Genomic DNA, 16,622 nt, shown 5'->3' on the forward strand with positions numbered 1-16,622 from the left:
CTTCCTGTCTGTATTCCATTGTCCCCTCTGCAGTAATGTCACTGCCTGACAATCGATCAACCTGGATTTGATTCCTGATCTGAGTCTGTGTCACTTTGAATAAAAGCATCTGCTAACTAGAAAAGCAGAGAGCACAGACCTCCGCCAAGCGAAAACATAACTGCCTCCTGGATCAAGACGGTAATACAGATCACTCCCAAAATGTATTCGTTTGGGTAATTTCTGACCTTCCCTGAAAATTTCATCGAAATCCATCCATAACCTTTTGAATGATCTTGCGCACAGACAAACAAACAGACAGACAGACAGACAGACAAACGAACAGACAAACAAACCCTGATGAAAACATAACCTCCTTGGCTCCTGAGGTAAATATCAGTTAAGTTTAAAAACTATATGCCAGTACAACCTGCACCCATCCACACACTACCACACCATAATGTTGTGTTCCTGTTGGAACAGGAAGTGGCCATCCCCAAACTTCCCACAAAGTTGGGAGCAAGGAATTGGTTAATGCTGAAGCATTCAGAGTTCCTTTTACTGGAACTAAGGGACCAAGCCCAGTTTAGGGATGGCCTCTTCCTGTTCACAGCAAGATCCATAAAGGCATGGATGACAGAGTTTGGTGTGGATGAACTTGACTGGCCCGCAGAGTCCTGACCTCAACCCAATAGAACACCTTTGGGATGAATTAGAGCGGATACTGAGAGTCAGTCGCCTCGTCCAACATCAGTGTGTGACCTTACATATGCGCTTCAGAAAGAATGGTCAAAAAATCCCATAAACACTCTCCTAAACTTTGCGGAGAGTCTTCCAGAAGACTTGAAACTGTTATAGCAGCAAAGAGTGGACAGACATCATAATAAACCCTATGGATTAAGTATGGGATGTGACTGAAGTTCATATGTAAGTCAAGACAGGTGAGCGAATACTCTTGGCAATATAGTTATGTGTATACAGTATTATGTTCTTTGTGATTTGAACATGTGTTCATGTGCCTTGGATGATCCAATTATGACCCACATTTTAGTGTCTTGCCAGAATTATTTAGAAAATTATTTGAAAAAGTGTTTCATGCAGTTCGTGATACTATGCACCCTATCAAGAGCCTTTTAGAATAAAAAACATTACAACATCATAGAGCCTCCACCTTACCCCGACAATGCCCTTCACGTCTATTTACGCCCTGGTAAATCTGAGTAAAAAGAGGTATAATCTATATATCTCCATCATTCTCCAACTCTATGCAATGTCAGCAGAAAACTGAGATCTGTGTTATTGGTAAAGGGAGGCTTTACCAAGTATTTAATAGGGGTGCCAATAATTCTGGCACATGTATTTTGCTCTCTGGCATTCTACCTTGCACGTGATTTTTTATCTAATATCCGAGTATCTACTCTGTCACGCCTAGACTGAGTTGCAGTAGTGTACACAGACTGGCCTATCTCCAGGAGAGCCAGCTGTGTAAATGCACACAATTCATGTTTTGGCTGACAGGGGTCATCAGTAAACCTTTTGCTTTATTTCACAACATGTTGGTGATGCATCATTTGCTTTCAACAGAACAGATTTAAAGCGCATACAACCCAATTGATTTTATTATTATTATTGTTTTCTAAACATATATGGGTAGGAAATGCCACACAATGTCAAACATATAATTTTGACTATAGATTCCAAATGAGAGAAGTTATCTCACACAAGTAATAACAAAAATATCAGCCACTAAAGTTAGATGGGAGGAAGCTTTACTGTGTATGTTTCTGGACATACTTGAGAATGATTTGCCACTGCAGAACCTCATTTCAATAATTCTTCATTGTTTTAAAACTCAAGGTGACCTTCATGTATGTCTTCATATATTCATTTAAAAACATTTTAAGATAAAGTTTAGGTTTGACAGATTCATGTAACATTATGTATGCATGTGCTAACTCCACAGTAAGCATTTGGAATTCGTCAGGCTTCTCACACATTATTACACTTTTGATTCAACTTTTGGTATAACACAATATACTTATAAATAATAGGGATATACATTGTTGTTTATGATTACTTAGTTCCCCTTAGCTTCAGTACCATGTGAGGAACAACGTTCATGTAGTACGTCACTTAGAGTCACACATTGTCACAGCTGAACTAACAGAGGCATCGGCAGCAGTGTTACAGAGATCAATGTTAGTTTACTAAATTCTCTGCCTGCATCACAGAACATTCTGACAGATTATTTCCCGCATTACATGTTGACTCTTCACTTCTGGTTGGCAAATAGATAGGTTAAGGTTTTAGACAAACAGACATTTACAAACAGGCCCTTTTGCTTTTAGTCATTTTATATTTTATATCCAGCATAATTTGCTTGTTTAGCACCACATTTCCACATGTTTTTACAGTACCAAAAAGAAGTAAATTGAGAGTCTTTCTGACTGACACATTTCTTGGAGCCTGGTCCATGGAAACCTCCCTAACAAGTATTGGTATTATGTTTATGGTATTTGACACTTTTGTCCAAAGCGACTTACAGTATATACATACTGTACATTAGTTAAAATGATAAGCAGTTGAAAAGCCTACATTGATCATAACAACAATAGTAATAATATCTCATTTTAAATATAAAAATATGAAATAGCATTAGCAGCATACATAAACACACACTGTCAAGTTATACACTGGAGTTATACTATATACTTTGTTGAGATGAGCTACCGTAATGCAAATCAATAGCATTTTTGATGAATATGAATTTTTGTTCTACAAGCTATGGTTGAAATGCTTCTACAAGCCACACACTATCAAATGTGTGATAGAGGGATGCTAGGTGGTACATGACAGCACTTCAGAACACATATTTGAAAAACGAGAGGTGAAATAAACAAACCTGAATATGTTTTTTGTAATATTTTTTTATTATTATTCTTAGCTTAGCAATTTTGTTTGACAGACATGAAATATGAACCATTGTGCGTTGAGGTAGCACAAAATTACAGTAAAGGCCCGTTCACACCAAAAACGATAACGATAACGATAACTGTAAACAAATATCGCTCTTGTCAATATGAATGACAACGTTCACACATAAACTATAACGATAACGACATGAAGAACGATATCGTTGTTGATCACTCTCAGAGCGATTTTAAGAACGATAAAAAGCTAACAGCCAATCAGAACCCATAATATTCTAGCCATCACATTCATTAACATGAGGAGAGACATTTCTTATCGTTGGATGGTGTGGACGCTTTTATCGTTATCATTTTAAGCCCTATTCGCACGGGATTAGTATTACCTGTGGACCTTTGGTGATTTGTGATAATTGCGGAGAATGCCTGAGATCTTAGTCCCGTGCGAATGTGCCATGTCTGTAATTTGTAAAGTAAAAATTCCGCCGCAAATTACCTACTGTATTTCGCCAAACACAGACGTCCGGTGATAATACTAATCCCGTGCGAATCTGCATCTCAGTGATTGCCATTGCAATTGCATATCTTTTCTACTTTCTGCGTTGTTTTCGGACGTTAGCATACGACATATCCGGGTGTAATGTCAGTGAAAATAGAGTAATTTACAGACTTTGCTTATCCCGTGCGAATGCGCTGCAAGTAACACAGAGGAGGGGCGATAATTTGAAAATGACCAGAGGTCCACAGGTAATACTAATCCCGTGCGAATAGGGCTATAGTTATCGTTATCGTTCTTGGTGTGAACGGCCCTCAACTCTAACAGTGGATTGTGAGTTCTTTCCACTGTGCTTGCGATAGGCTACATTAGCATAACTCCACCCAGTTCGACAGAACACCGGGGAACAAAGTTTTAACTTAATTTCCTCAGTGAAATAATCAAAAAAATTTTCACAGGCACTGTCGTCATTATTGAGTCGAGCTAGCCATTTTGTCTCTTTTCTGGAACTACTGTAGTTACAGCTGTGGCGTGAATGCTTGCTGATGGACATGACTGATTTGATGAACTGTACAATCATGCTAATATTAGAAAATTACAGTAAAATAAAGCCCAGCCCAGCCTGTCATAACGACTATCGCCCAGTGTTTTGAGAAGTTGGTCAAGGCCCACATCTGCTCCTCACTGCCCAACACACTGGACCCTCTACAATTTGTGTACCGGCCTAATGGCCTGTGCAGACTACACGATTTCAGCCCGATTTTGCCACGATTGTGTCGTGGCCGACAAATTTCCATTGTCGGGTCCGAATATTCAAAGTCGGGAACGACGTTCGAAGGAGGAAGCGTCTTGTAATCTGACATGTTCAACGACCCGCGATTTATTGTCTGCGACATTCTAAGACGTTACGACCAAAAGTCTAGCATGTTAGATTTTTTGGGGAATCTCCTACAACTCCCGTGTTGACACTGATACTGTGACGACACACGACGAGAAGGCTGTGTCTTGTAATGATCTTGTAATGTGGCCACTCTTGCGGCCATGACACTGCATGATTTTGTGGTTCTCTGATCGCCTAGTCTGACATGGTCAATCGTAAAAGATCGTGATAGACAAAAAAGTCGTGTAGTCCGTAGGGGAGAGTGGGGTAAAGTGAGACATTTTTTACATTTGCTCCCCTCTAAGCGAGCTAAAATGATATATCGGTGAAATTGACACATTTCCCATTAATTCAGGATGTTTCCTTTCAATGGTAATGATCAGAATGTATTTTGGATGAAAGGCAGTGACAATATAATGTTTTTTAAAAAAGTGGTCTTGTGTCTCAGTTTACCCCAGCTTTGGGGTAAAATGAGACAGACCAGAGAAGTCAATGGTGTGATTAAGTTGATTGCAAGAAAATTTACTTTTACATGCACAAAAAAACATTTTTTGGGAAAAAACATGCTTACCTCAGCAAAACGAGCTTCTCTCCTTCATGGCCAAGGGGAAATGGGAAGGGCTTGAAAACAAAATGGTCACATGGGCACAAATGTGTTCTGTTGCCTAGATACAGGGTGTGTCTCACATTACCCAGTGTCTCACATTACCCCACTCTCCCCTACAGGCCATAATAGATCCACTGAGGATGCCATTGCTAACATACTACACACTGTCCTATCACACCTGGACAAGAGCAAGGGGAAAGTGTTGAACTATGCGAGACTGTTGTTTGTTGACTATAGTTCAGCCTTCAGTACGATCCTTCCCTCCACCCTCATCTCAAAGCTCAGGAGCCTGGGGCTGAATGACGCCCTCTGCACATGGATCCTGAACTTCCTGACAGAGAGACTTCAGGTGGTGAAAGCAGGCAGGCACACCTCAACCTCCCTCACCCTCAGCACAGGGCCCCCCCAGGGCTGTGTTCTGTCCCCCCTGCTGTACTCCCTGTACACGCATGACTGTACAGCCACCACAGACTCAAATACCATCATTAAGTTTGCTGACGACACTGTAGTGGTAGGCCTAATCCACAACAACGATGAGACGGCCTACCTTGAGGAAGTGAGGTGCCTGACCCAGTGGTGTCAGAGAAACAATCTCCATCTCAACGTCAGCAAAACTAAAGAGATGCTGGTGGACTTTGGGAGGAAACAGGTGCGGGACTACACTCCCTTATCCATCAATGGGACCCCTGTGGAGAGGGTGGACACATTCAAGTACCTCGGTGTCCAGATCACTGAGGATCTGACATGGTCTACCCACCTGGACACTGTTGTAAAGAAAGCTAGGCAGAGACTGTACCATCTAAGGAGGCTGAAGAAATTCAGAGCATCCAAAAGAGTCCTGTAGAGCTTCTACTCCAGCACCATAGAGAGCATCCTGACTGGGTGCATCACCGCTTGGTATGGTAACACCACCATCCAAGACCAAAAGGCCCTGCAGAGAGTGGTGCGTTCAGCTGAACGCACCATAGGGGGGCAACTCTCTAACCTAAGCGACATTTATACCAAGCGGTGCAAGGACAAGACCACCAAAATACTCAAAGACCCCAGCCACCCAGACTATGGTCTGTTCTCTCTGCTTCACTCAGGAAGACGATACTGCACACTGGCGGGAAGGACTGAGAGACTCAGGAGGAGTTTCTTCCCCCAAGCCGTCCGGTACTTAAATGGAACTGACACATACTGTAGCAATTTCTTCTCTACCTGCAATAGCCCCCCCGACATCTTGAATGTATTGTTCTTTTTGTTGTTGTAGTTGTTTGTTACTGTTTTGGTAGGTTGTTTCTGTTTCTGTTCTGTTCTAAGTTTGTGCATAATATCCTGGATCCATGAAATAGCTGGCCTTTAATAATAAAAATCTGCCTGCCCCTATGTTAACCCTATGTGTTAAATTCCCATAGGGTTACATAGGGGGTCAAATACTTCCTTCCCTTAGCATTTAAGGAAAAAAATATTTATTTACGATACATTCTTCAATCACAAAGAAAATTGGTGTCCTTGGCGGTTTGATTTTTACTCATTTTTTGAATGAAGGCATTACGTAAGATCAATTGACAAATGATGATTTTATATCCCTGTTTTAGCATGGTATCAAATACAGTACATGTGCTCCCCACTGTAAATGAGTGTGTGCATGTGTGAGTTTGCTTTTGTGTGTAAGAGTATGTGTGTGTGTACGTGTGGATGTGTGTGTGCGTGTGGATGGGGGGGGGGGCATAGAGCATAGAGGCAGGCAGTTAATTCATGGATCGAGGATACTATGCATACTGATGAAGTTCCCTTGGCCTTTGGAATTAAAATAGCCACACATCATCACATATCAGTAAGCATAGTATCCTCGATCCATGAATTAACTGCCTGCCTCTATGGGAATTTAACATAGGGGTAGGCTATGTATACTTATGGCCCCTGCATTCTTCATTTGTTTAATTAAGGCATTCATTAAGATCAACTTCCAAAAGATGATTTTATACCTCTTTTTAGTCAACTTTAGCATGTGTATGTAAACTAATGACCACAACTGCATACTGTATACTCTCAAGGAAATGCAAATATGGTTTAAACAATTCCTTTATTTAACTGTTTTTAAATGTCCAAATCACTATTTATTTAACACATAATTAACCCCAGCTGAAAACATTGCACATACCATACATTTCATATTTCAGAACATATTTCACTGTACAACTTTATTGAGTCATTATATAGCCTACTTGTGTCATACGGGCAAAAGTCCAGAGTTTCCTCATGACGAGGCGATCTATGTATCTATATCTTTACTGTTACTACATCCTCTCTCCTCTTCAGGTTTCCATGGTGGAAACATTGTAATCTAAAGCATTCCTCCTATTTTGCACCACTTGTATGGAATGTTGTATTTTTATATTTTACTCCTTATATAAATGCATGGATAAGGCACCAGTATATTTGTATTTATGACCTATTAAATAACTTAAAGTCCCTGTAATTCAATTACCATTTACCACTGGTTCACAAAACAGAAACTGAATATTCATATGTACAGTGTAAAAAATAAAATAAAATGAAATGGACAGTCTATGGAAACAGTTCAAATCAAGCCATGTTAATTAACCTCTGCTGGTATCACATATCCCTCTGAATCATCACACTGAATGAACACAATATAAAATAAATACTCTTCAGTATCAAATGAAGGACAAGGTTTCCTGCATCAGGGCAAGTTTGACGTTTCCAGTGCCATCTTCTCCTCTTAGGACTTTGACTCTGACAAGCTGAAGTACTCCTTGAATTCAGCGAGTTCTCCTCCAATACACCACAGCTGTGATAAAAGCCACAGCAAACAACAAGGAGACCGAACGCCATCTTGATACACCATGGATAACACCCTCCTGAAAAACACAAATATTCCCATGTAATTACATCAGTTTACAGTAATCTTGTTTCCTATAAGCAGGGGAATCATTATGTTCATCAATCCTGTGCTGAATATGTTATTATTCCTGTACAATATGTGAACTCAAACTAAATTGGCTTATCCACATGAACATATAAACCCAGAGAAAGTCAGAAAAAGTTGGGACGTTGTGTAAAATGCAGAATGTGAAAGTCTCGTTAACCCATATTTAGCGGCAAAAAGGACAAAGACAACATGCTGAAAATGAAAATTTGGACTCTTTCATGGAAAACAAATGCTCATTCTGAATTTGATGCTAGTACATGTTTCTAGAATTGTTGGGACAAGGATATGTTTACCACTGTGCTGCTTAACCTCTCAACAGTATGGGTTATTCTTAAAGGGGCAATATCGTCATCATCATCATCATCATCACCTCCTTCGTATGGAAATCTCACAACTTGAAACTGGCACTGTGAAACGGGTGAATTTCAACTATGCTCAGAACTGACATACAGTGGGGAGAACATGTATTTCATACCATGCTAAAGTTGCCTAAAAAGAGGAATATAAAATCATAACTTGACAATTGATCTTAATGCCTTAATTAAAAAAAATACCAAAAATCAAACCGCTAAGGACACCACTTTTCCTTGTGATTGAAGAATGTATCGTAAATAAATAAAAGTTTTTCCTTCAATGCTAGTGGGAAGTATTTCACCCCCTATGTAACCCTATGGGAATTTAACACATAGGGTTAACATAGGAGCAGGCAGATTTGTGCTACTTCATGGATCCAGGATATTATGCATGCTGATAAAGTTCCCTTGGCCGTTGGAATTAAAATAGCCCCACATCATCACATACCCTTCACCATAGCTAGAGATTGGCATGGTGCTTTTTCCAGTAGGCCTATTAGCCTGTTTGATTTTCACTGAGCTCAATGAGCATATGTATAACTATTTGTTTCAAAACTACAGTCCTTTGAAACTTCAAGTCATTTTAAACATTGTGGTGAACAATCTTTTTTGCTATACTTCCAACATTATTGACTCTTTTGGTATTTCACACATATTAGTGAAACTAATGTGAATAGAAACATGTTTTCCCCGTAGAGTTCAAAACTCCAATTAGATTAAAATGACTTGCTTCATGCACTTCTAATCAAACATAGGGTCAGTGTCAGCAAATATGACAGAAAGTTAGTTGTATAAAGCTTACCTATGGCACCTAAGGAAACACGCCCACGCCCACGCACACGCACACGCCCACGCACACGCACAAACACAAACACAAACACACAAAACATACCCATCCTCCCTGCTGGCGGATCCAAGATGAAATGTTTTCCCTGATAAACTGGAGTACCCAGCTAATGATATGGCGAATGATTTCAAAGTGGTTTTGAGTCAAAGCCTGAAAAGGGATGGAAAGAGACAACCAAGTGCTGGCGTTTAGGAACATGTAAATGTGATGCATAAACAAAACAGGGGTCTACAATTTTATCTTTTTTTTATTACACCTTTATTTAACCAGGGTGTAAAATCACATTGAGCCCTGGCCAAGATAGCAGCACAGCACACAGTTAACATAATAGAGACAGACAAATACATAAATACATAAAGCAAGTCATAACACATACATACACACATACTGTACATGTAGGCTATGACATGTTAAGGGACCTGGCATGCTGGATACATCGTGACCCTTTCTGTGGATCTACCAAACCTGCTGTGGATTACTTCATTTGTGTCACTAGATTAGGGCAAGATAAAGATTTGGACTGCTTTATCTATTTGTTTGACATACTGTAGAGAATGATGGACTGTAAGGCCTGACTCGCTGCAGCACTCGGGACAGCAACAGACACGCCCACTCCAATCTGGCGCGGCTTCCCCGGTGAATTGACACCTGTGACCTGTGATTTGTAGTAAGTGTTTGACCTATAAAGGAAGTCTTTATCTGTTGCCTCAACGTGATAGTCTGGTTTTCACCATACTAAATTCAATCTTTTAAGATTGAACATTAGTCTGGCGAGGCTGCGCTTTTTTCCTACTGTACTCGCTTAAGTTTCGTTTTCGGGGCGTCACTGGCCAATAGAGTGCCGCGACTAGAGTATGGCCGTTTCTGATTGGAGCCAAAGGTTCTGGCAGTAAACAGCGAAAATAGATCTGCTGGTTTCCAGCCTGAGCTGCCAGGCGAAATTCAAATTCCCCGGAAGTTCAGGCAGGGTTCACCCAACCTATCAACGTGAGGTATTGGTTGTTCGAGAAACTATACTAAGCCTTTGAAAAATTTACCTGTTTAACTTTATTACCCGTTTTGACATTGCCTGCATGTTTAACTACGTTTTTGGATTACGTTTTGGATTGTTCACCCTGCCTTTGGACTGTGGCCTTGCTACTCTAAGTAAAGAGAACAAACTGCACTTGAGTCTTAGAACTTTATTGATCATCACATGAACATTCGAACTCGGGGGGTATTTATAATTACAATTGTAATTATAATTATAATTGGGTGGGGAGAAAGCTACGTTGAGATGATCAGAAATATTATATATTATAGCAAAACTAAAGTTACGGACAGATCTATTCCGCGAAGTTGAGAAATAGCACCGTCTTAATTCAAGCAAAGGCCTCAGCTCAACATACTAGCTGAAACTGGCCTTCCTTTTAATACCAGTGTAGCCTACATTAGGATAACTTTATTTTCTAAAAAGAAACAGAAACGTATAATATATGTTCACATTTTAATGTGATTGAATGAATGAGTTTAAATTATGGCCACCTTGGGCGCGTATTTGGGCAATTTTGGACTCTGGTGCTAGCTCTGTAGTGCTAGCTTGATCAACAAAAAAAATACTGTCTCCACGGCTTAGTTGATGTATTTTCATTCAGGAAAACACCCTTTGGTCCATTTTCGCCGGAGTTACACTTTAATAACTAGTCTAGCATATTGGGAAATGTAGGCTATATTGTGAAAGTGAAAAAACGATATTAGAAAGACAAATAAAAGTTACGGTTGCTTTTGACATACTGTAGTACAGTACAATGAATGAACTGATGTTCTAAATACAGATTCAAAAGTTTCTCTAATTGACGCATTTAACTGCAGTTTGGATTACACCTGCTTTTTGAACAGGCGCAAGTTTTTCACCACAAAACAGACGAGCTCTGTTTGCATATTATGGTGAAATACCTGATCAATTGCTATTAGCACTTCTCCTCCCCTGTGTTTGCGCAATACTCCCACATTCTCCTGACCCTCCTATGAATGCGTGTGCATGACACAGAAAAACGCAAATAACCATTATCAGCTCCTGCGACAGGCAGTCTGCGCTTTTTCTTCATTGCGGCCTGTTTGTCCATATCTTGCCATGTTTTTACATGCACATAGCAAATCAAAATCAAAATACGCCGCAAAAGCGTTAGAACATTTGGCTCTGAGAAATGGTTTACATTAGGCTTAAACATTAGGATTAAGGCCAACGCGGGAATTCCTGTGTACGTAGGTTATGGGTGCATTTGCAAATTGCCACTCTGACCACTCCGAGCACACTGAAACGTTTTAACCGTGCTATCTTACAGCCCAGTGTGGCAGGCGTGAGCTGCTCGACATTGTTTACTTTTGCAGCCAATCACTGTGATCATCTTATTTTATTGACTATAGCATAGGCGTAAACCAGATTTGAAGGCAGTTTGCGGGTGGGCAAATCCAATAGGCTGCTAGTTGAATAGCCCTGCTGTACAAAATATTACAGATTCATGCCACAAGGTATAGAATCAAATAATATTGTGTAGGTTATGTAAATCTGAAAATGTTTTCTACACGGTAACATATAGTGCTACTACTACTATCAAAATGCTTAATACATGCACATACTTCTATTCCGACGTTGATTTCTGCCCAACGTATAGTGACAAGCAAAGGCATTTTTGAAACTAGACACCCAGCTAATATTCTTTCTATACCTCAGCATATTCCTCCAATAGTTTGTTTAGGAAAATGTCAGAATTCAGTTCTCTCCAAAAAAGATCTGACTTATTTCTGTGAAACAAAGAAAGACAGCAAAGACTGGCAAAACATATGCTTTGACATAGTACATGTTTGAAATAGTGTGCATACTGTACCTTGAAAATGAGCTTATAGGCCAGGTGAAATAGTGCTACCACTCTCCCCCAGTTGATCCCATCTGAGAAGATGCTTCTGGCTACTGTGACAAACACATCCTGGGCACAGTTAGCCTGCACAGTATTAATGAGGCTGGCGAGGAGAGGAGACAGTGACAATGGAGTTTATGTGTAATACTTCAGTGTCAACATATAATACTCAGCATTTTGAAATTGGATATATGAGTAAGAAGTTGTACCCAGATTTTTTTTTTTACCAGATATACAGTTGGGTTCATAAGTTTACATATCCTGGCAGAACTGTTAGATACAGTTTTCTGAAAATACTGTATGACTGATCATGCTGCAAACCTTCAATGTTTGGCCTACACACAGGTTGACACACCCAGGCTTAGTAAACCATAAACAGTATGCTAGACCAGGGATTCCAAAACTGTGGTATGCAAACTGCTTCTGGGGGTAAGCGAGATGTAAAGGGGCTATGGCGGAGAGGTGCTACAAAGTTAACTTTTGTAAAATCTTTTAATTCATGAATAGATAAAGAATTTCGAATAGGGTTATAATGATATGAAATTAAAGGAAATCATTTGTGGCGGAATAACATTGGGACACTTAGACTCTGCGCAGTAATATCCTCACTCCAAAGTGAAACTGAAAGTGCAAGAGTGAGGATATTACTGCGCCACACAATATAGTTATCCCTCTTACCTGCTTAGAAATGCACCACGTTTTATTTTGTCTCGTTCATGTGACTACTCGTGTAACTGTATTTAGGAAAAACATGGAGGTGTTTGGTCGCTTCTAACTTCATCTCTGTTTGGATCCTAATGAATGCATTGGGCTAGTTAAAGCTGCCGTCGGCAGCATTTTTTTGTCATATTAGCTTGAACTGTCATGGGATTCCGAAAGTAGACTATTAAATAGGCTGTTTAGGAAAAATCGCAAATTTTCTAGCTCCCTCTCAAGTCTGTAATCGTGCTTGGAAAAATCGAGCGCTCCCGGTTTTGTTTAACCAATCACGTTAGGGGAGAGAAATCGCTACCTGTCAGTCACAGCGTGTGCACGCTGCTTTCCAACCGCTGCTACTCTGCTGCTCACGTAAACAACCTCGTCTACAGAGGGGGAGGGGTTTGGGGGGCAGTTTGGAGCTTGGAGAGGTTGGGGGAGGGACCTGAAAGTTGTATCAGTTTGAATTTTCCGACTTTAGACTCGGAATTTTGAAGGCTTGCCGACAGCAGCTTTAAGTGCTATCAAAGTTGCGCCGCGCGCCAGAGCCAGTGAGTGCACGCATTGAAACGTGAGAGGTATCAAAGTGTTCCTTTAAAATGTATATGTAATATTCCTCTTTTTAGTCGACTTTAGCATGTGTATGTAAACTTATGACCACAACTGTACCTATTTCCACTCAACTTATACCAAGAAATGTGGATGATGCTGTACAAACATTGTGACTGACAACTTTTATGTCTACAGTTGAGTAAGAATGTTTATCCACAATTCTATTTCTAAGCAATAAGAGCATCCTAACATCTCTGGTAACTGTGAGCAAACTTCTGTGACTATGCAAAGATTAACTACAAAATAACTGTCAAGAAAGATTCAACAAAATCCTCAAGTATGTTGATCATGAGAAGATGCTGCTAGATAATTTGATGCTGAGAAAAACAAAACATAAAAAGAATCATGACTTAACATACTGTTGAAGTTCAGCATTGCGATTAAGGTCATCAGCTATTTTGAGCAGCTGGCCCACCACTTCTTTCACTTGAGGATCATCTCCCTCACAAGGAGTGCCCCCCAGGATCTCATGGCTGACGTGTACATCAGGATTTTCTGTCTGAATCCTTTCTATCACATATCTGCAAATAAAAACAAATATGATGACAATAATATTGCAAATTGAGGCACCAAAGACCAACAGAGATGCAAGCCAACTTTATGGGGATTGTGTGGCAAATGTTATTTACCCTCTTAATACTACTGCTCCTTGCTCAATTATTTGGTCGTCTATGACATCTACGGAGAGAAAATAAACAGTTATGAGATTAAGGTTTGTTTTTTTTTTACTTTTTCTATTTATATGATGATTAATGGATATGTACTTTTTCAGGAACAAATTTTTAGGTAGTGACAAAAATGGTGATACTTGATGTGGGGAAAGTAGTGAAATAGCTTTGAGAAGTAGCTTTCTTCGCCATTGACTAGGCTCAAAGTATTCAACATGTTGGGCAAAATGGAAAGCATAGGCAAACCCACCAATCAAAGCAAATTCAACCAATCTCCAGACTCTCTGCGACCATGCAATTTTGTCCAACCACTCTGACCACCAAATTTGACAACTCTTCGTCTGGCTATCACCATAGCCTACTAAGTTCAATCTTTTTTAGATAGAACATTAGTATGGGGAGGCTGCCCTTTATTTCTATTGCACAAGAGGCGTGATCAATGAGCATCGTTCAAATGACTCCGTACACTTGTATAGTCCTTCAACCAATCAGACCAACGATCCGGTCCGTCTTTTGGATGCTAGTTTCTGATTGGAGCCAAAGGTTCTGGCAGGGAACAGGGGAGGTAGACGTGCAGGTTTCCAACCTGAGCTTCACCTGGGTTCACCCAGCCTACACTCTTCGCAGATTTCTGAGAAGTTTCGCCAACCATTTCTTATGGGCTTTTGGTTTACAGGCTGGGTCTGGGTGTTGCCCATAACACACTCAGTCTGCTGATGAATGACATCATTGACACATTTGAAAGGATTTTTATAACAATTAAGTGACTTAAAAAGGTAACACTCAGCCGTTGTATCTTCTTTGTCCCCCCTTTTCGAATGCCATATTCTAATTTCTAGATAAAAAAAAAATATATATAACTCCATAGACCTCCATTCATTCTGCGCGAGCGTCCTCACGTGGAATCATAAATGGAACTGCAACCAGTCCAGAAACCGGAAGTCTACCGAGAGTGGATGTTATAGGAGACGGGAATTCCGTACTGGAACTGGAACATCATCGTGTTTCCGAATCAAATGGCTCCAACATTGGCTTCACATTTATCTCATATTTGTTTTTGAAAACATATATATTTGTATATTGTTGTCATTTCAGATCATTCTTAACACAGAAGTAGCCTAGCTGTTTTGTCTATGTTTGAAAAATGTTTAGCCTGATGACACTCACACCAAGACATCAGGGAATTAAGTGATAATGAAAACCTACCTTCGCCCCCAGTAGCTCCTCGCAGATCATCATCATCTTCTTTCGTTTTTTTCCTTGAATGTGCCATTCCTTTAATGAAATTGTATAAGGAGTGTGAAAACCACCTATTACTTCCACTGAACTTTTCCACTGAACTTCTTCAAGTCTTGTCACCTCAAGTGACCACAATATATTCGCGTAATTGTTCCTTGTTCAAAATGTTCAACTTCGATGTTGCAGCGAGGAACCTGATATTAACAAAGCAATGTAGGCTACCCTAAACCAAAGCTGTAGAAAAAGTTCAGAATGTTGTCAGACGACTTCGCTAACATTTGCAATAAGGAAATAGGGCGGAAATGTGTCAATCGGTATGTCGTTCTGCCGCGTTCGAGACAACTCGGAACCCGTTTTTGCTGGCTTGAAATTCCGCAGGTCGAACATTAGAAAGGAACGCGTGTATATTCGAGCGCTTGCTGTTTTTGAACCTGCCGGACAGGACAGCAGCTTAGGGCGATGCTGTGTTCGAGACAACCCGGAATTCGTTTCCGAGAATTCCATGTGTTGCAGAGAATATGGGTCAGACCAGGGTGATATGTGACAATATACAATATTTTTCCCCCTGATTGCTTAAGCACATATTTCGTAACTATTATATTGCCTGTTTTTGCAAAAAAAAAGGCCTAGGCCTACGCAAATAAGAAAACCTTTCACCAAATTATTAACACAGCGTGATTAACTTCACACCTCCGTAGAAATTGTGTTTTCGTATCAAATCAAACAGTTTATACAAGCCATCATGCCATAAACACACAATGTGCCAACTACACGCTGATGGTATGAATAGGCCTACAAAACACATCTGGCTTTTGGTTTCTCTGTGCACAAGGTAGGCTATATGTCAGCTTGAGGTCATACTTTTGTCATAGGCTAGTTCTGTAAACAGGGATGCAAACTTCAAGTAGGCCCAAGGCTACACAAAGTGTGTTTATCCAAGTCAAAACACAAAATAGCAATTTCACTGAGACAAAAAAAAAAAAAGTCATCTTGACGTCATGTCGAATCATGTCGTCTCTTTGGGTCCGTTCACAACATTTCATCTACATTGCATAATGTGCTCCAGTCCATGGCACCAGGGAAAATATTTTCTGGAATGCCGTATCCAGGCCTGACACAATAACTGGTCAATATCCCCACATGCCTCCTCCATTGCCTATACAGTAAAAGGGCTAAGCATTGATGGGGATGACGGTCATAGACCCTGCATGCAGGCAGAGAAGAACTCTTCAATTGGATTCAAGAATGGAGGGTATGAGGGGTTATCTGTAAACCAGTTGCGGACAAAAGCAGCTCTATGGAAACATTTCGGTTGAAGTTAGGCTGAACCCGTTGACCAGCTTCCCTCAAGGTCATTCCATGGTTGATTACATGGTCCACTATTGCAGCTCTGATGTCATCAGTAATTCTATCTCTTACTCTTTTTATCATTGCTCTTCCCCTCCTCGTCCTCCTCTTACTCCCCCTTTTCCTCCTTCACCTC

The 16,622-nt window shown here is 40.3% G+C and overlaps 1 protein-coding gene across 1 annotated transcript; it reads right to left on the reverse strand.

The window, feature by feature from the left end:
• Positions 1-6,940: 6,940 nt before the first annotated feature.
• zgc:153993 (uncharacterized protein LOC767645 homolog) lies at positions 6,941-15,440 on the reverse strand. The gene is made up of 6 exons (XM_062549624.1): positions 15,107-15,440; positions 13,862-13,910; positions 13,592-13,753; positions 11,895-12,027; positions 9,073-9,177; positions 6,941-7,756 (listed from the first exon to the last, which is right to left on the reverse strand). Exons 1-6 carry the CDS (start codon positions 15,171-15,173, stop codon positions 7,658-7,660), a joined length of 615 nt encoding a protein of 204 aa, XP_062405608.1. The 5' UTR covers positions 15,174-15,440; the 3' UTR covers positions 6,941-7,657.
• Positions 15,441-16,622: the final 1,182 nt, after the last annotated feature.

The sequence above is a fragment of the Sardina pilchardus genome, chromosome 11 (genome assembly GCF_963854185.1).
Source record: "Sardina pilchardus chromosome 11, fSarPil1.1, whole genome shotgun sequence".
NCBI lineage: Eukaryota > Metazoa > Chordata > Actinopteri > Clupeiformes > Clupeidae > Sardina > Sardina pilchardus.

Excerpts from the sequence above, each read along its gene's own strand:
- zgc:153993 (XM_062549624.1), bottom strand. The coding sequence starts at position 15,173 with ATGGCACATTCAAGGAAAAAAACGAAAGAAGATGATGATGATCTGCGA. Across the intron at positions 13,911-15,106 it reads AGGAGCTACTGGGGGCGAAG|ATGTCATAGACGACCAAATA; the intron begins GTAGGTTTTCAT and ends TTCTCTCCGTAG. Across the intron at positions 9,178-11,894 it reads CCTATAAGCTCATTTTCAAG|GCTTTGACTCAAAACCACTT; the intron begins GTACAGTATGCA and ends ATCCCTTTTCAG.